The 20287-nt window shown below is 45.2% G+C and overlaps 2 protein-coding genes across 2 annotated transcripts; both read left to right on the top strand.

The window, feature by feature from the left end:
* The first annotated feature begins 16058 nt into the window (after positions 1-16058).
* LOC113031144 (claudin-4-like) lies at positions 16059-17832 on the top strand. Its single transcript, XM_026183074.1, has one exon. The coding sequence runs from the start codon at positions 16705-16707 to the stop codon at positions 17293-17295; it is 591 nt and encodes a 196-aa protein (XP_026038859.1). The 5' UTR covers positions 16059-16704; the 3' UTR covers positions 17296-17832.
* A 654-nt stretch (positions 17833-18486) lies between these two features.
* On the top strand, positions 18487-20285 carry LOC113031145 (claudin-4-like). Its single transcript, XM_026183075.1, has one exon. It carries the CDS (start codon positions 19158-19160, stop codon positions 19746-19748), a length of 591 nt encoding a protein of 196 aa, XP_026038860.1. The 5' UTR covers positions 18487-19157; the 3' UTR covers positions 19749-20285.
* Positions 20286-20287: the final 2 nt, after the last annotated feature.

The following is a 20287-nucleotide window of genomic DNA, read 5'->3' as shown; positions in this document are numbered from 1 at the left end:
AGAGGGACACCGGCAGAGTTATGGTCTGACTGTGGGACCAATTTCAAAGGGGGAGAACGAGAACTCAGAGAAGCCTTTGCCAACATGTCAGAGACATTGCAAGGGAGGCTCGCCCGTCAGAAGATCAGATTCCAGTTCAACCCCCCGGCAGCCCCACATTTCGGAGGTGTATGGGAGAGGGAAATCCGTTCAGTGAAGACAGCTCTGCGCACCTGTGTGGGTTCCCAACCTCTTCACGAGGAGGTACTCCGTACAGTCCTGCTGGGGGTTGAATTGATCCTTAACGCAAAGCCCTTAGGCTACGTTTCCACCGACGTAGCCGATGTAGACCCTGTGACACCCAATAGTCTCCTTATGGGGCGGCCTGATGGATCACTGCCCCAGGTGGTCTACTCGGAGACAGAGAACCTCAGTCGGCGACGTTGGAGGCACCCACAGATTCTTGCTGATCAGTTCTGGGCAAGATTCATCAGGGAATACTTGCCTGGCTTACAGGCAAGGCAGAAGTGGCAGTCAACTCCTCCTGACCTTCTGGAAAAGGCAGTTATTATGGTTGCAGATCTACAGCTGCCTCGAGCCTTGTGGCCAATAGGCCATGTGATTAAGGTTCATCGTAGTGATGATGGACTTGTCCGATCTGCTGATGTGAACGTTAATGGACGTGTTTACACCAGACCAGTTGCTCGGTTGGTAGTTTTACCTGCCGTGCCATCGGAAGACAGCGATACTGAGAAGAATAGCAAGTCGCCTCCCACAACTGATTAGGGAGCCTTTTTTGGGGAGCAAATGTGTAACCACATTTGGGGGCGGCTGTATAAAAGGCTCTGGGATTTTATGTCTATGTTCTGCAATATTGTGTGGGGTGGAGTCGTAGGAAATGACGTAGGCAGAAGTTGGGGGTATCGCGATGCTACTCGAGAAGGGGAGATTTCTTTCAGTGTTAGTTCTGTTTACCTCGTAAGCTGTGTTCCTGGTTGCCATCCTTCACGGTGATGCTCCGAGTGTTGAGTTCATGACTGGAAGTAAGTTTCCTTGAATATGTTTATTTTCCGATTCTGATGTTGGCCGCGGCTTTAGTTACATTCTACCGCATTGTAGCACCGCATTTGTTCATCTCGTGACTCGAAGCATGTGCCGCCGGCCGCCGCCATTATGTAGTAATTTTATTCGGCCACACGATGGCGCCAAAGACCTTTGTTTACAGTTAGAGTGGATGTTTCGGCTATGTATGACATTCTCACTGTGTTTAATTGTGTCCTTTCTGTGTTTGGAGCAAGAGATGTAAGATTGGCATAGTTCAAATTATATATGTCCTGTTATGTGTATATTCAGATGCATATGTTGGTTTATTTCATTTAATCCTTTATATGTATCTTAGTGAAGCTATTGCTGTATATATTTATATACTCATGGCAACTTGTTTGTTACTACAGACTGCTGGCAACACTGAGCATCTAGGTGACAATAAAACAGCTGGCGGTGACAATCCAGCAAAGTGGAAGCCTGTTGTCCTCCTTCCTGTATCCTGACCAATACACCATCTTGTTAGCTGCTGAACCTAAAAGAACTAGCCCTCACCAAGTACTCCTCAACAAGAGCATATTAAATCCCACATGCATACTACCCTTTAGGACTAAGCCCTGGGTGTATAAAATGTCTGCCTCCGCTTCCGGAGTCAACAGTATCCATGACACACAACGTAACGTTCGATAATGTGTCATGCGCAAAAGCGTCAGGTCTAAGAGCCGTGCTTAGAGAGTGCTTTGTAGTGAATCAGAATAGTCGACTCCCATTGAGTGAGAGCCGGCTCCTCACTTAATTTCCTTTCGCTGCTCAGCTCTCGGACATTGGCTCAGCTATGCTCCAGTCCCTCCATATTGTGGCCAATCATATGCGAGAATATAGGATATTATCATTACATGAAAAACAGAGAGGGTGATGGACACGACAGTCAAGTGGAGCATGTGTCTGTCCTCTCAGTAAGTGAGTGAGACAGTAGACAGCCGTGAGGAGAGCTGTGGAAAAGCGAAAACACATCAATATGCCTCACAGCCGTAAACGAAGCAGCATCTGGCTGCAGTTTAAAGACTTTTTTTTGTTGCGGTCTTGGTCTCGCCTCGACTTGGTCTTGTCTTGGTCTCGGTTTAGGCGGTCTTGACTACAAGTCTACCAAACATTGACAAAAAAGGGAAATCAGGAAGAGAGCAAACACTTTTTCACACCACCGTATTTCAAAACTATTTGCTGCACTTTTTTTCTGTCAGGAAATAACAGATGACGTTACTGTGGTTTTTCAAATGAAGCACGAAATGCCACTGTGTGCATCAGCCTGTGGGTGACTTGTTTATAAGAAATAAAATACCAAATTAACCACTCTCCTGTTAATATAGCACATATACAGCTGTGCCAACTCATTTTCAGTTAAGTCTGGTTCACTGACCTTCATTCATAGAACTAGTGTTACCTCTGTAACCATTTCTTTTATTTCATACTTGTAACCAAGCCACCACTGTTACACTGATGGTGCTTGAAAATGAACAAAACAGTCAAGCAAATAAAGTCAGGAGAGACGTGTACCAAGGCTGAAAATCTCATGACACACGTAAAACAGTAAAGGATTCATTGACAAAGTGAAGAAACGGGCCTCTGACTTCATCGTCCATGAAGACTATTGCTTAAAAAGCAATAAAACTGAAGAGACCTACGTGGCTTCTGACGACAAAGTGGTACAGTTGTCTCGATAACGTAACTGGGTAGTTAACTGCCAACATTAGCGTAAACAGCGAGCTACTTACTCGTATTGATAGCTGTAAACGTTACGTTACAGTACTGCTAAACAACATGTTCGTCTCGAATGGATGAAATGTCACCAAGCCAATAACATGCACACCTCGGCATCTATAAATTTCATTGAAAGTGTAATAAACTATGATGCACATGCCTTAAACACTTAAAGCTGTAAGCGGATGATAGTTATACAAGAGCAGATGCATGCTGGTGCAATAAGCTGTACATTTTATGTCCAATGGATGCATAATCTGGTTAGTCAACTAATTGCAAAAATAATTGGTAACTAGTCAAAATAATCATTTGTGGTAGCCCTTCTGTGTATTCAGAGAATTTCTGGAGGAGCCAAGTTTCTGTGAAGTACTTTTAGGGCTGCCACAAACGATTATTTTGATAGTCGACTAGTCACCGATTATTTTTGCCATTAGTCGACTAATCATATCATGCATCCATTGGACGTAAAGCGTACAGCTTATAGCACCAGCATGCATCTGCTCTTATGTAACTATCATTAGCTTACAGCTTTAAGTGTTTAAGGTATGTGCTAACTAAAAATAAAGACAAGATGATAGTTTATTAAATTTTAATGAAATTTGCAGATTGTTTCGGTGGAGTTTAATAAACTCAGCCGTCTGCTCCGTGCTCTAAAATATAACAGGACACCGGAGTATATTCTCGAGCGTCTCACACTTCTGATAATCAGTTGTCTGCTTGACGTTTATTCAGCTGTGTAAAAACTATAACTTTAATCTCAGCCAGAACAAATAAAATACTGAAAAAAGCCAAACAATAACATTTTTAAGTGGCTGCGATGGGCCAAGTAGCAGCAGTGGGCTTCCCACTGACTCCCTCTCCTGAGCCTGGATACTTGTAATCCTTAAGGCAAAGGAAATCAAAAGTGACAGTAGACAAATAAAAACCACACAACTCTTAGTAATTGCACATTTATTAACTTGTGTTCTTAAGAATTATTGTCTTGATAACACTAGGGATGAGTATCGTTTAGGTTTTACCCGATACTAGTGCCAAAACGGTACTTTTGAAACGGTGCCGGTGCTTAAACGGTACTCGAACTGGTGCTTAAAGAATGGAGAACACAAACTTTGTCTAAAAACCTCTCATGTTTAGCTGTTTTTTTGTGAAGTCCGCATGTTCGACCCAAGTTGAAATGGAGACTCTGGGCCCGTCGACCCCAGAGGGTTAATCAGAAAGCCTTAAGTAGGCTAGTTATGTATCGGGCTAATGTTTAAAGCTTTCACTTGAGCAAAGTAACTCATATTACTGCTAAGTAATGTTAGCTAAGTTCACAACATATTCCATAATAGCACTGCCATACTGCATCACACTCAGTGTATTTCAATCATTGCTCCAGCGAGTTTGATAGCTAGCAAAATAATCATAATTTTAAAAAATAGCATGTGTAACGTACACGTACTGGAAAATTATTTACTAGGACTCACCTATCATGTGACTGTCTTTTTCCATCAAACACTCATTAAAACAGCAACCTACAGGTATGTTAGCGCACTCATCAACGACTGTCCGAAGGAGGGACGGGGTCACATGTTGAAACAGAGGTACAAGGCAGCCCAGGCGGGGAAATTTTGCTTTTTGCAACTCATTTTATTTTTATATCTGATAAGAAAACTATTCAGTCAGATAGTTATTTGTGGTGAATGAAATACAGTTACACTTTCAAGCACTTTTAAGCACCACATCTGAAATTCAAGCACTTTTCAAACCTTGAAAAGACAACATTAAAATTCAAGCATTTTCAAGGATTTCAAGCACCCGTACGAACCCTGGGTGGGGGTGTGTCCAGCTGGTGACGGACATTGTGAAATGGGACGGCTAGACCGTCCCAAAATGACCTCCCAAAAAAGGCCTATCCAAAATGATAGTTATGATAGTTGTCATAACATAGAAAAAGTAAAAGTGATTATTTTGAAGCCATATGTTCACATAGGCAGCTGTTTGAAAGTCTACAATAGTGGCAGACTCACCCTTTCAGCTGACTTGCTGAGAAACTAACAGGAAGTCTTGCAATGATCCAGCACTGAGAGGTGCTCAGCCACTCTGGTAAGACTGCTCCTGAGATTAGGCTGATCAGCTGCAGGTGTGTGATAGCGTTCCAGGTGCGACAAGCCCCATGACAGGGACACCACTCTCTGGGCCCAGACTTGCAGAGAGACCAGAACACAGACAGAGAACATGAGGAGAAGGAGACGTTATCGACCATCTCTTCCTTCTGTAATTAGAATAGAATAGAATAGAATAGAATTCAACTTTATTGTCATTGCACATGCACAGGTACAGGGCAACGAAATGCAGTTTGCATCCATCCAGAAGTGCTTTAGTGTGTGTATGTTCAGTCCATGTGTTAACGTGGGTCAGATGTCAGGAGGCAGAGTTCAGGAGTCTGACAGCTGTGGGGAAGAAGCTGTTCCGGTACCTGGTGGTCTTAGTCTGGAGGCTCCTGTGGCGCCTCCCAGAGGGCAGGAGGGTGAAGAGTCCATGTGATGGGTGACTGGGGTCTTTGATGATTTTCCCAGCCCTTTTCAGACACCGCTTCCTGTAGATGTCTTTTATGGCAGGAAGTGGTGCTCCGGCGATGCGCTGGGCAGTTTTCACGACCCTCTGCAACGCCTTCCGGTCCGAGGCAGAGCAGTTCCCGTACCAGACTGTTATACAGTTGGTCAGGATGCTCTCGATGGTGCAACGATAGAAGTTCACCAGGATGTCTGAGGACAGGTGGTTCTTCCTCAGAGTCCTCAAGAAGAAGAGGCGCTGGTGAGCCTTCTTGACCAGCTTGGAGCAGTTGGTCGTCCAGGTGAGATCCTCGGAGATGTGGACTCCCAGGAACTTGAAGCTGCTCACACGCTCCACAGCCGTCCCCTTAATGTGGATGGGTGAATGTGGGTCAGCATTCCTCCTGTAGTCCACGATGAGCTCCTTGGTCTTCTCGGTGTTAAGCAGCAGGTTGTTTGTGTCGCACCACTCAGCCAGACGATCCACCTCCTCCCTGTAGGCGGCCTCATCGTTGTCACTGATGAGGCCAATCACCGTGGTGTCATCTGCAAACTTAATGATGGTGTTGGAACCATCAGCAGGTCTGCAGTCGTGGGTGAAGAGGGAGTAGAGGAAAGGGCTTATCACACAGCCTTGTGGTACACCGGTGTTCATTGTGATGGTAGATGAGCAGTGGTTATCCAGCCGGACATGTTGGGGGCGGTTGGTTAGGAAGTCCAGTAACCATTTGCAGATGAGGGAACTGATGCCCAGGTCTGTCAGTTTCCTGATGAGTTGTGAGGGGTGGATTGTATTGAATGCTGAACTGAAGTCTATAAATAGCATTCTGGCGTAGGTGTTGTTGTTGTCCAGGTGTGAGAGGACAGAGTGCAGTGCGATGGAGACTGCATCCTCTGTGCTCCTGTTCTGGCGGTATGCGAATTGGTGGGGGTCCAGGGTGGGGGGGAGACAGGATTTGAAGTGTGCTAGGACCAGCTGCTCTAAGCACTTAGTGATGATGGGGTTGAGTGCTACTGGGCGGTAGTCATTGAGGCAAGATGGGTTGGAGTTTTTGGGTATCGGGACGATGGAGGTGGATTTGAAGCAGGCCGGTACCACAGCGTGGGCGAAGGACAGATTGAATATGTCTGTGAGTACTCCTGCAAGCTCCCCAGAACACGCTCTGAGAACACGCCCGGGGATGCCATCAGGACGTGCAGCCTTGTGGACATTGATCCTGCTCAGCACCGCTCCTACATCGGTGGGGGAGAGAGTCAGAGGTTGGTGGTCTGGCGTCATGTCTGCTTTGGTTGTGGTTGTGGGGTTCCCTCGCTCAAAACGAGTATTATTGGAAACGTAAGATCTTTGCCCAATAAGATGGATGAGTTCACGTCCCTAACCTGGTCACAGAGGGAGTACTGGTAATGTAGCATCATGGAATCCCAGCTGCCGCGAGCAGACAAGACAAGAGACAGCGGTAAGAGGAAAGGAGGGGGACCCTACCCTAACCCACAGTGAAAGAACAACTCTGCAGCAGAGACATTGAGCTGTTAGCCGTTAGCATGCGTCCGTACTACCTGCCCTGGGAATTCTTGCATGTTATCGTGATAACAGCGTATGTCTCCCCCCCCCCCCCTCAGCCAACGCGGATGCAGCCTGTGACTCTCTCCAACCCTTCTCATAACTTTAATCATGTCTCACTGGACTCCACACTGCCCACCTTCACCTAGTATGTGACATGCCCAACCAGAGACAATAGCACACTGGACTTACTGTATGCCAATGCAGAAGAGAGGCATCACCTCTCCCTCCCCTGGGCAGATCTGACTACAACCTGGTGCACCTTGTCCCTGTGTATGAGCCCTTAGTGCGCAGGGAGCCATCAGCCACCCGCACAGTACAGAGATGGTCGGAGGAGAGCGAGGAGGCTCTTAAGGATTGTTTTGAGTTGACTGTGTGGGAGGTGATCTGTGACGACTACGGAGAGGACATCGACAGCCTTACTACATGCATTACTGACTATATTAATTTCTGTGTGGATAACACCGTACCTACTAGAACTGTGCAGTGTTTCTCCAACAACAAATCTTGGATTACCCCAGAAATTAAAGCTGTCCTCAAGCAGAAGAGGAGGGCCTTCAAATCCAAAGACAAAGAGGAGTTGAAAAGGGTGCAGAGAGCTGAGGGGACTGATAAGGAATGGGAAGGACAGCTACAGGCAGAAGATGGAGAACCAGCTTCAGCCAAACAACATTGGCGAAGTCTGGAGAGGCCTCAGAACCATCTCGGGCCACAAACATCAGAACTCTCTGCCTGGGAGGGATGTGAGGTGGGCAAATGAACGGAATCATTTCTTCAACAGATTTGATTCGTCTATGAGGCAGTCTCCAACATCGGCTGCAGACTCACCCACCCCCACTACTGCTGTTCACCTCTGACACCTCAGACACTTCATACCTCCTCTACTCACCCTGCTCACTCCTCCCCACCCCCAATAACAGCATCCAATACACATTCAACACAAGGCTCCAGCCTGTCTCTCTCAACCACCCAGGTTAGGAGGGAATTGAGGAGGATTAAAGCCAAGAAGGCAGCTGGCCCAGATGGCATCAGCTCAAGGGTCGTCAGGTCCTGCACGGACCAACTGTGTGGGGTGATGGAGCACCTCTTAAACCTGAGCCTGAGGCTGGGGAGAGTTCCACAGCTCTGGAAAACCTCCTGTGTTGTACCACTGCCAAAGACTTCTCGCCCCAAGGACCTCAACAGCTATAGGCCGGTGGCTCTGACATCCCAGCTGATGAAGACCCTGGAGCGACTGGTCCTGGCTCAGCTTCGGCACCTGGTGAGCTCATCACTGGACTCGCATCAGTTTGCCTATAAGCCTGGCATTGGAGCAGATGATGCCGTCATTCACCTCCTACATCGTTCCCTCGCACACCTGGAGACCGCTGGAAGCACTGTGAGAATCATGTTCTCTGATTTCTCCAGTGCCTTCAACACTATTCTTCCCTCGGTCCTGAAGGACAAGCTGGAGAACTCTGGAGTGGACCATCACCTCACTACCTGGGTTTTGGACTACCTCACCAACCGATCACAGTATGTGAGAACTCAGGGCTGTGTGTCGGACAGGGTCGTCTGCAGTACGGGGGCCCCACAGGGAATGGTTCTAGCTCCGTTCCTCTTCACCATCTACACTGCAGACTTCTCCCACAACTCCACCCAGTGCTTCCTACAGAAGTTCTCTGATGACTCTGCAATAGTCGGCCTCATCACTGATGGGGACGACAAGGAGTACAGAGGACTGATCCAAGACTTTGTGGACTGGTGCCAGCTGAACTACCTCCAGAGCAACACCAGTAAAACCAAGGAGCTGGTGGTAGACTTCCGGAGGCACAAACATCCTCCACTGCAACCACTGATCATCCAAGGTATGGACATTGAGGCTGTGGACAGCTACAGGTACCTTGGTGTTCATCTGAACAACAAACTGGACTGGACTCATGATCCAGACGCCCTCTACAGGAAAGGGCAGAGCAGACTGTACCTATTGCGGAGACTCAGGTCGTTTGGAGTAGAGGGCCCACTCCTGAAGACCTTCTATGACTCTGTGGTGGCCTCAGCCATCTTTTACGGTGTGGTCTGCTGGGGTGGCAACATCTCTGTCGGGGACAGGAAGAGACTGAATCCGCAGGGCCAGCTTGTACCCCAGTGCAATACTCTTTTTCTGACAAAGTTGTATTTTTACTCAGTTGTATAAAGCATTTGTATTCTATTTTTATCCTATTGTATATTTTATTATATTTATTCTACTGTATATTGTCACGGTCCTGGGTCTTATGGCCCAGTGTTTTGAGTTTTAGTTCATTTTGATGTTTATAGTATGTTTAAGCTCATTATGTCTCCTATGTTTATTTGCTTATTAGTTCCCTCTTGTGTTTTCTACCCCTGTGAAGTCTCCCTTGCCCTTCGTGTGTTTCATGTCTGTTGTCTTATGTTGTCATGTGTGCCTCTCATGTTTCCCGTTTTATTTTGAAGAGATCTTGTGTTTTTATATTATGGATTATGTTTTGAGTCCTTTGTTGTACTGTTTCCTGTTTCCCTAGATGTCAGTTATGGTTATCATAGGTTTAGTTCTTTGGCTTTGTCATATGGATTCCCTGTGTTTCATGTTATGTCCACTGTGATGTTTTGTACCATGTTTCAGGTTCCTATGTTCTGTCTCCCCTGTTGCTGTTAAGTTGCATGTTTAGAATCCAGTCAGTGTGTTTCCTGTTTTACTTTGTAGGTCCATGTCTCATGTGAGTGTTTCTAGTTTTGCTTCCCTTGTCTCGTCCAGCCTGATTACTCCCAGCTGTGCTCCCCTTCTGTGTCTCATTCCCTCGTTATCCCTCTGTGTATTTAAGCTCTGTGTTTCTCTTTGTCAGTGTTGCGTCCTCCCTCATAGCTGTGTGATTTTTCCCTGTGGCTCCTTGTGCTTTAGTTTTCCCAGTTTAGTTTATTTTGTATTGTTTTTCGTGTCCCACTTCACGCCAGCAATAAAGCTGTGTTTTCTTTGAGTTTACCTTTTGACTCTGTGAGTTTGCGTTTGGGTCCTACTCTTGCCTGCACACAGCCGTATTGTGACAGAAGGACACAACCAGACAATGGACCCAGCAAACCGCTCTCAGCTGTATGAGCGCCAGGAGGCAGCCCTCGCCCAGCTGGAGGAGGAGCTCCGCTGGAAGCCGTGGCGCGCTCCGGATTATGAACACTTATTCCGCGGAACTCGGCTGGCTTTTGGAGGTCCCCGAAGTTGCCAAAAGCCTCCGCCTGTTGCCCCGCTCGCACCCAAGCCTCGGCCGCTTCAGATGGGAGTGTTCCGTTTTTCTTCGGATGCTCACGCTCCAGCCTCTGCATTGCCATCCCGCACGTCAGAGGCTCAGCTGTATGCCCCGTCAGCTTCCTCACCTCAGAGGAAGCGACGCTCACGCCGCCGTCACTTTTCACTTGCTGAGCAACCCCCGGGGGTGAGTTATAATGACTGCCTTTCACATATCCCACCCGAAGCCATAACTGAAAAGAACAATAAACTCACCCCAGACACTGTTGGAATCTCCCTTTTGGATGATGACGTAGACTGGGAAGGGTTGTTTCATTTTGCTCCCTCTGAACAGGGAGAAATCACAGACAATAAGCACTCGCCAAAGGCTGTAAATGCTTTTAAAGGAAACACTGTGAGCAATGTCACCAGGTCTCAAACACTCAGTTCAGGTTCTGTCAGTTCAGGTTTTGTCAAGTCCGGCTCAGTCATCCCCAAGTCAGCTCACTCTAAGACTGTTAACCCGAGGACGTCCAAACCTGCTAAAACAAAGACTGAAAAACATGGTGGGGAGAATGCTAAGTTCATTTTTGATAGGTCTGTTTTTGTTGACCCAATACATATTAACCCTAAGCCTGCCGTTTCTAAGACTGTTTTTGCTGAGCCCGCTCCTTTGCCTGGTCGTGTTCCTGCTCCCGGGGCGGCTCGGGCCCAGCTTACCCCTGCACCCGTACCAGTTCCTCGGGTGAGGGAGGCTGAGGTCCAGTTGGTCCCTGCTCTGGTTTCCAGGCCGGCTGAGGCTCTGTCGGTTTCTGCACCCGTACCAGCTCCTCGGGTGGGAAGGGCAGTTGCCCAGCCGTTGCCGGTGCCTGTCCCGGCTTCCAGGGTGAGGGGGGCTGTGAACCAGTCCACCCCTGCACCCATGCCAGTCCCCAGGGTGAGGTCAGCCAGGATACAGCCCGTCTCCGCACCCGTACCTACTCCTCGGGTGGGAGTGGCTAGTGTCCAGCAGGTGCCTGCACCCGTTCCTGTTTCTACTGAAGGCTCAGGAGAATTCAGTCCGCAACCGACACCACCATCACTACTGCATGCTTTTCAGTCTATAGCTCAGTCATTAGCTCTGTTAGCAGCCCAGTCCATAGTTCACTTTCCTGTGTTTCCGTTAGCTCAGCCCTTAGCCCACTGTGCAGCTCAGCCAGCTCCCCATTGTTCAGCTCAGTCATTAGTTCCATCACCTGCTCAGCCTTCTGTTCAGCCGGTGGTCTCTGCACCTACTGGTCATGCCTCGTCAGCTGGAGGGCCCGAGGAGCCCGTCCAGCCTCATGCCTCGTCAGCTGGAGGGCCCGAGGAGCCCGTCCAGCCTCATGCCTCGTCAGCTGGAGGGCCCGAGGAGCCCGTCCAGCATCATGCCTCGTCAGCTGGAGGGCCCGAGGAGCCCATCCAGCCTCATGCCACGTCAGCTGGGGGTTCAGGTGAACCGCACCAGCCTCACGCCTTGTCAGCTGGAGGGCCCGAGGAGCCCTTCCGGCCTCATGTCTCGTCAGCTGGAGGGCCCGAGGAGCCCTTCCGGCCTCACGTCTCGTCAGCTGGAGGGCCCGAGGAGCCCTTCCGGCCTCATGTCTCGTCAGCTGGAGGGCCCGAGGAGCCCATCCAGCCTCACGCCACGTCAGCTGGGGGTTCAGGTGAACCGCACCAGCCTCACGCCACGTCAGCTGGGGGTTCAGGTGAACTGCACCAGCCTCACGCCTCGTCAGCTGGAGGGCCCGAGGAGCCCATCCGGCCTCATGTCTCGTCAGCTGGAGGGCCTGAGGAGCCCATCCAGCCTCACGCCTCGTCAGCTGGGGGTTCAGGAGAACCGCACCAGCCTCACGTCTCGTCAGCTGGAGGGCCCGAGGAGCCCTTCCGGCCTCACGCCACGTCAGCTGGAGGGCCCGAGGAGCCCTTCCGGCCTCATGCCATGTCTGCTGGCGGGCCCGAGGAGCCCGTCCAGCCACCTTCTGCTTCTGCTACGCCTGTTCCAGCCTCTGCTTCTGCTACGCCTGTTCCAGCCACTGCTTCTGCTACGCCTGTTCCAGCCTCTGCCTCTGCTACGCCTGGTCCAGCCTCTGCTACGCCTGGTCCAGCCTCTGCCTCGTTTTCTGCTTCGCCTGGTCCGGCTTCGGCTTCTGCTTCGCCTGGTCCGGTTTCAGCCTGTGCTTCGCCTGGTCCAACCTCGTCTGGTCCAGCCTCGGCCTCAGCTCTTGCTTCGCCGTCGCCTGGTCCAGCTTCAGCCTCTGCTTCTGTGTCGGCCTCGCCTGGTCCTGCGGCTGTGTTGCCGCCGCCCAAGCCACGTTTTGCCCCTCGGAATCGCCGGCCGCTTTCTGGGCCGTCAGCTGGACGTTGTTGCCATCGGGGTCGGCCGCCTGAACTGTTGCACTGTGACCTGTGGTGCTCTCGACCTCCGGGTCGGCCCCCTGAGCTCGTGAACTATGGACTACTGGACCGTTGGCCTCCTGGTCGGCCACCTGAACCATGTGAACTCTTGTGCTGCTGTCGTCCAGGTCGGCCACCTGGACTGTTTGACCATGAACTCCTGTGCCGTCGGCCTCCGGGCCGGCCCCCTGATCACATGAACTATGAATTTCTGGACCGTCACCCTCCGGGTCGGCCCCTGAGGAGTCATGAACTGTTCCCTGCGCTCCTGTGATTTTGATGGACATTTTGTTTTTTTGGCCTTGTTTCTGGCCCTCCGTCCTGGACCCCCGCCGCCCACCCTTGGTGGGTTGTTTTTGGTTTTCGAGGTTTTAGGGTGTCTGGAATCCGCCCTTGAAGGGGGGGCTCTGTCACGGTCCTGGGTCTTATGGCCCAGTGTTTTGAGTTTTAGTTCATTTTGATGTTTATAGTATGTTTAAGCTCATTATGTCTCCTATGTTCATTTGCTTATTAGTTCCCTCTTGTGTTTTCTACCCCTGTGAAGTCTCCCTTGCCCTTCATGTGTTTCATGTCTGTTGTCTTATATTGTCATGTGTGCCTCTCATGTTTCCCGTTTTATTTTGAAGAGATCTTGTGTTTTTATATTATGGATTATGTTTTCAGTCCTTTGTTGTACTGTTTCCTGTTTCCCTAGATTTCAGTTATGGTTATCATAGGTTTAGTTCTTTGGCTTTGTCATATGGATTCCCTGTGTTTCATGTTATGTCCACTGTGATGTTTTGTACCATGTTTCAGGTTCCTATGTTCTGTCTCCCCTGTTGCTGTTAAGTTGCATGTTTAGAATCCAGTCAGTGTGTTTCCTGTTTTACTTTGTAGGTCCATGTCTCATGTGAGTGTTTCTAGTTTTGCTTCCCTTGTCTCGTCCAGCCTGATTACTCCCAGCTGTGCTCCCCTTCTGTGTCTCATTCCCTCGTTATCCCTCTGTGTATTTAAGCTCTGTGTTTCTCTTTGTCAGTGTTGCGTCCTCCCTCATAGCTGTGTGATTTTTCCCTGTGGCTCCTTGTGCTTTAGTTTTCCCAGTTTAGTTTATTTTGTATTGTTTTTCATGTCCCACTTCACGCCAGCAATAAAGCTGTGTTTTTTTTGAGTTTACCTTTTGACTCTGTGAGTTTGCGTTTGGGTCCTACTCTTGCCTGCACACAGCCGTATTGTGACATATATAGTATTTTATTTTATTCTATTCTGTACAGTTGTGTACAATATTTTATTCTTATTGTATTCTAATTTTTGCTATATAACTTTTGCACTGTCCACTTCCTGCTGTGACAAAACAAATTTCCCATTTGTGGGACTAATAAAGCTTATCTTATCTTATCTTATCTTAGGACACAACAAATAAACATGGTCTGTAAACCAGCGGGGACTGCCAGTCCCAAAACAGACCTGCAAAAGTACAGAAGTCCATAACGCACACATGAACCATGGGTCCTCAGACCCAGGCCCATGACAGGAGTAATACATCCTGTTGAGTGGACAGGTGACCTAGTACCTGATTGTGTTTCTAAACCAGGGCTAGCTGGCTGGCGAGTGAACGACAGGTCAAACAATGTAAAGCATCTTAGAAAAGCACAAATCTTAAATCAGCACAAATATTTTTTAAATGTTTGCTATGGAAAAACAAAACCCTTTAAAACATAAATATTTACACAAATTTTAAATAAACATAAACACTTCAACACAAGTCAAACTGGGGCAAGTATCTTCTACTACTATGAGTCTAGACATGATGTGATTTTTTTGTTGTGCTTTATTCTGATAATTTGATAGCCTTCATCCAACTCTTCTGCTATGCTAAGCCTTCCAAAAAGGTGTAGCCTCATGCTATTGTCCAAATTCCACTTTTCTGTGTCTTAAGTCCTGACCACCTGTGGTGGTCCTAAGTGTTTGGGTAAGAAGACTTTGAAGCAGCAGACTCAGAAAGCAAAAGAAGGAATTGCACACATCACATGTAATTAGCAAACTCCACTTTTCATACAGCGTGTTGGAGAAGGTCTGTGTATATGCTCTCAATCATCTTTGCACTGCTGCTGAATATTTAATTCTAGACGGTTAGATCTCTTTAACTTTGTTTTTTGACCGACTGCCTTGAAAATTGATGTTCCTATAAATGAACAACTGAATTTAATTTTACTGTTTCAGCAGCATTGAAAGTTAGCTTATGAGTGAGTTCTTCTTCAAGACAAGTAGGTAGGTCTGACAGTCTAACAGTGAAATCAGATTCTTAGACAGGTAATCTATGTCAATTGGTTGGGGATGCACAAAATTGCATGCGGGGTTGGTGGTGGTGGGGGATTTAAAGGTCCAATTGAAAATATTCCTCAGAGTCTTGTGACCGAAACATTTTGGTCTGTCTGTAGACTCTGATTTTGCCAGCGTCCGTACAAGGAAGTCAATACATAAATCTATAATTTGCACCTAATGCACAATGTAATGAAATTTGACAACAAAATGGATTCTGGAAAACACATGCAGGAAACCAAACATGTTGTATTGTTGTACAAACTTTACTTATTTGTAATGTAAGTTGCACTTTTATAATTATTTTTATTATTTTTATTTGTAATGTTGATATGCCAAATTCTACTGGAGCTGGAAAGTTGGTGGTTTGATCCCTGCCTGCTCTCAGTCTGCATGAATTTTGCATTTTTCCTGGGAAAGATACTAACCCAAAGTTTCTCTAATTTCATAAGATTTTGACTTATTTCTTCTTAAAGTTGACCACTTTTATGGGGTAGCTAACTTCAGCTCAGCATGTTGATTCGTGAATTGTCTTCACTGCTGCAGTCCTTCACTGATAACGATGCTCTGCATTAATAAAAGCTTTTAGTTAAAACCAGTGATGAATGAAGGGAATAAACAAGTAATTTAGCCAATACTGGACTGAATTATCATCTCAATAATGTCTGACAGTAACATTAATATAAAACTTGCATCAAAAAAGATGGCTTTTCAACAATACTCATTTTTTTCTTAACCCTTCTCCCCCCACGTTTAACATCAGCATGAGAAAACATTGACAACCTGACAAAGACTCAGGTCTTTGTAAGTTACATGTGGGTCTAACGTTCAAAAGGAAGGAAGGAATCAAACAAACAGAAAGAGGAACCAAAACCACACTCACGTAGAGAGACACAGAGGGGCAAAGAGGGGAATTCAGGAGGGAAATGAAAGAAGAAAACTCTTAGTAAAACATAAACATAAAGATTAAAAGTAACATACAACAATAAACAGTACAAACAAGGAGAAAAAAAAAAAAGAAATTAAAAAGATTAATGATTGTTCAGAGCATTTCATGTTGCCACAGTGAAACTGGAGCAAAGACGACCACATGTGGTTCTTATTCACACACATTTGCACACATTGCATGCAAAAGCCCCTGATTTCACAAATCAGATTCCTTTTTATTCAGACCTTTTTTCAGAAAGACCACCAAATCATAACTAGTCAGCACCGTCACAGTAAAGTCTTATGTTACAAAATCCACTGGCCCACAGATGATTGCTTGTCTGATGATCATGCAGCAAAGCGAAATCCCATGAAAAATGTAGCCCAGGTTTGCCAATACACTCAGAAAGTTACATTGGTGTACTTGGTTTACATTTTCTATGGGCTTTGAGCAAGGCTAGGCTGCACTTTTTGCTTAGGAATCAAAATCAGCATCTAGCCAGGGAACTTTTGGCCACTCTCCATGTAACACACTTTATTGTTCAAACTTTTTTTCAACAAGTTGACCCTCAACCATCAATAAAGTCACTCTGAAAGATATAAATTCTTCCTGGAAACTCTATGTTACTATCTTCTTTGAATAAATCTCACACATTTCAGTGATAATGAACACATTTTCTTTATTTGCACTGAATTAACTTACTTAGTGACTAGTTTGTCATGAAGTTCTAAATATTAAAAAGTTAACAATACAACTATAATTGTAATGAAGATGTAGCATTTTTCATAATTCATATTTAGTATGATGCAATCAAATACTACTTGCATTTTCACAGTTAAAGAGGAAGCCACAGTCAAATTCCGAGTAAAAAGATGAAATGATAACCACTTCCTTCTGAGCTCTTCAGATAAATTTGTGAACCTCCTTTGAACACATCATCTTTGGTCCTTGGAGAGAGTCACAGAGCTTCATTATGGTGGCTTGCGAAAGACAGCTTCTAGGCCTGGCTTTGGCCTGTATCGCCTTCGTGGGAAGCATTATAAGCTGTGCTCTCCCCACATGGAGAATCATGACAGCCTTCAAAGATTACAACATGCTCGTGTGCATTGTGGAGGGTTTATGGAAGACATGTGTGATCTTACCAATAGGTCAAATGCATTGCATGGGGAACGAGTATATACGGTTACCTGCAGACATGAACGCTGCCAGAGCACTTATCATCATTGCCATTATCATTGAGGTCCTTGGGATCCTGCTTGGTGCGGCTGGGAGAAATTTTATGAACTTTGTGCCAGACGAAAGGCATAGGAGCAATATGGCTCTGACTTCTGGAATTGCCTTCCTCATTGCAGGCTTCTTTTTTCTCACACCAGTCAGCTGGACCACCAGCACCATCAATGATTATTTTCATCATACCCAGTCTACTTATGGTCCTGATCTTGGGGTACGTAGAAAGATGGAGTTGGGAGCCGCGCTCTACATTGGCTGGTTCACCACCGTCCTTCTGTTCCTGGGAGGAGGCCTCGTCTGCAGCTCCTTTTTCTGCAGAAATGGAACTGAGTAAAACATTACTCCAACTCTGTGTAAGCAAGGCCTTACTTATCGCTTTTAAAATAAGGCCTATTTTCATACATCGAGCAGTTATTTGGAAATAAGAAAAAGGTTTTATGATAGTTTTCACCTTAAGTTTGTCAGTGGAATGAGTAGATTAACAAAGTATAAAATCAGATTAAAATGGATAGAAATCTTTACAATTTGATTGTGTAACTTGCTTCTGAATGTATTTTGAGGTATCCTACACCATTATAATCACCTTTCCTATTTTTTTTTTCATTTATTCTTTTTGTTATTTACTCTGTTGCGTGGAGACAGACTTTACTTTTTTTGGTAAACTGCTATGATTTCTGACTATGTATCCACTGGTTTAAGTCTATGTTATATATTTCATTACCATCTCTTTATTAAATTGACTCAAAATTGATGATCATGGAATTGTTTTTTCGTTCTTAATATAAATATATTTGATTGATTGTTTACAAGTAAAATTGATCTCAAATGAAAATAATATTTCTGAGCATGTAAAATAATCTTTTGCATCTCTTTTTTGTGCCTTTTTTTTGTTTGTTTGCTTGTTTTTGTTTTGTTTTTGTTAAAACGACTCAATAGGGCACTGGTTAGCTTTAAGCGGGCAATCACATGCCAGTGGCCAGCCAGGTTCGAGTCCCCTCGCAGCCCTTTGCCGCATGTCTTCCCCTCTCTCTGCCCCTGCTTTCCTGTCCTCTTTACACTGTGCCTATTGAATAAAAAGTTGAAAAAGGCCAAAAAGAAATATTACAGAAAACGGTCAATAACATATTATGAATGACTTTATAAAAAGACTCATCATTTGAGAGTTTCCCATTTTAGAATAAAATGACAAGATGTTAACAAAGACTTGACTCGGTGTGTTTTTAAGTTTACAAATGATACATTAAAAAAGACAACAAAGTATTTAGGTTTTTAAGTCGTGGAAGATAAGTCGGAGTTGACAGAGTGTCAGTTTCTGTACTTCAACACATCTGTTGTGTCAAACAGTAACTACCAAAAGGATTTAGCTTAGACTGGAGACTGTTTTTTTGTTGAATGTTGTCATAAAATTTTTAATTACAAATAATACTGAATTATGTTTGTGGGCAATACTTTGTCTATGGTGTAATAAATGCTATTAAACTTATTGAAAATGAAGATTAGTGTTTGTTTGAGGGGTTTTTTTTTTCATAAATTACCACTCCTGGCCCACAGATGATTGCTTGTCTGATGATCATGCAGCAAAGCGAAATCCCATGAAAAATGTAGCCCAGGTTTGCCAATACACTCAGAAAGTTACATTGGTGTACTTGGTTTACATTTTCTATGGGCTTTGAGCAAGGCTAGGCTGCACTTTTTGCTTAGGAATCAAAATCAGCATCTAGCCAGGGAACTTTTGGCCACTCTCCATGTAACACACTTTATTGTTCAAACTTTTTTTCAACAAGTTGACCCTCAACCATCAATAAAGTCACTCTGAAAGATATAAATTCTTCCTGGAAACTCTATGTTACTATCTTCTTTGAATAAATCTCACACATTTCAGTGATAATGAACACATTTTCTTTATTTGCACTGAATTAACTTACTTAGTGACTAGTTTGTCATGAAGTTCTAAATATTAAAAAGTTAACAATACAACTATAATTGTAATGAAGATGTAGCATTTTTCATAATTCATATTTAGTATGATGCAATCAAATACTACTTGCATTTTCACAGTTAAAGAGGAAGCCACAGTCAAATTCCGAGTAAAAAGATGAAATGATAACCACTTCCTTCTGAGCTCTTCAGATAAATTTGTGAACCTCCTTTGAACACATCATCTTTGGTCCTTGGAGAGAGTCACAGAGCTTCATTATGGTGGCTTGCGAAAGACAGCTTCTAGGCCTGGCTTTGGCCTGTATCGCCTTCGTGGGAAGCATTATAAGCTGTGCTCTCCCCACATGGAGAATCATGACAGCCTTCAAAGATTACAACATGCTCGTGTGCATTGTGGAGGGTTTATGGAAGACATGTGTGATCTTACCAATAGGTCAAATGCATTGCATGGGGAACGAGTATATACGGTTACCTGCAGACATGAACGCTGCCAGAGCACTTATCATCATGGCCATTATCATTGAGGTCCTTGGGATCCTGCTTGGTGCGGCTGGGAGAAATTTTATGAACTTTGTGCCAGACGAAAGGCATAGGAGCAATATGGCTCTGACTTCTGGAATTGCCTTCCTCATTGCAGGCTTCTTTTTTCTCACACCAGTCAGCTGGACCACCAGCACCATCAATGATTATTTTCATCATACCCAGTCTACTTATGGTCCTGATCTTGGGGTACGTAGAAAGATGGAGTTGGGAGCCGCGCTCTACATTGGCTGGTTCACCACCGTCCTTCTGTTCCTGGGAGGAGGCCTCGTCTGCAGCTCCTTTTTCTGCAGAAATGGAACTGAGTAAAACATTACTCCAACTCTGTGTAAGCAAGGCCTTACTTATCGCTTTTAAAATAAGGCCTATTTTCATACATCGAGCAGTTATTTGGAAATAAGAAAAAGGTTTTATGATAGTTTTCACCTTAAGTTTGTCAGTGGAATGAGTAGATTAACAAAGTATAAAATCAGATTAAAATGGATAGAAATCTTTACAATTTGATTGTGTAACTTGCTTCTGAATGTATTTTGAGGTATCCTACACCATTATAATCACCTTTCCTATTTTTTTTTTCATTTATTCTTTTTGTTATTTACTCTGTTGCGTGGAGACAGACTTTACTTTTTTTGGTAAACTGCTATGATTTCTGACTATGTATCCACTGGTTTAAGTCTATGTTATATATTTCATTACCATCTCTTTATTAAATTGACTCAAAATTGATGATCATGGAATTGTTTTTTCGTTCTTAATATAAATATATTTGATTGATTGTTTACAAGTAAAATTGATCTCAAATGAAAATAATATTTCTGAGCATGTAAAATAATCTTTTGCATCTCTTT

The sequence above is a fragment of the Astatotilapia calliptera genome, chromosome 10 (genome assembly GCF_900246225.1).
Source record: "Astatotilapia calliptera chromosome 10, fAstCal1.2, whole genome shotgun sequence".
Taxonomy (NCBI): Eukaryota; Metazoa; Chordata; class Actinopteri; order Cichliformes; family Cichlidae; genus Astatotilapia; species Astatotilapia calliptera.
Note: the sequence above shows the minus strand (reverse complement) of the source record. Positions and strands in the feature narration are given on the sequence as shown.

What these genes read in the sequence shown, in the direction of transcription:
- LOC113031144 (XM_026183074.1), top strand. Translation starts at nt 16,705, where the DNA reads ATGGTGGCTTGCGAAAGACAGCTTCTAGGCCTGGCTTTGGCCTGTATC.
- LOC113031145 (XM_026183075.1), top strand. Translation starts at nt 19,158, where the DNA reads ATGGTGGCTTGCGAAAGACAGCTTCTAGGCCTGGCTTTGGCCTGTATC.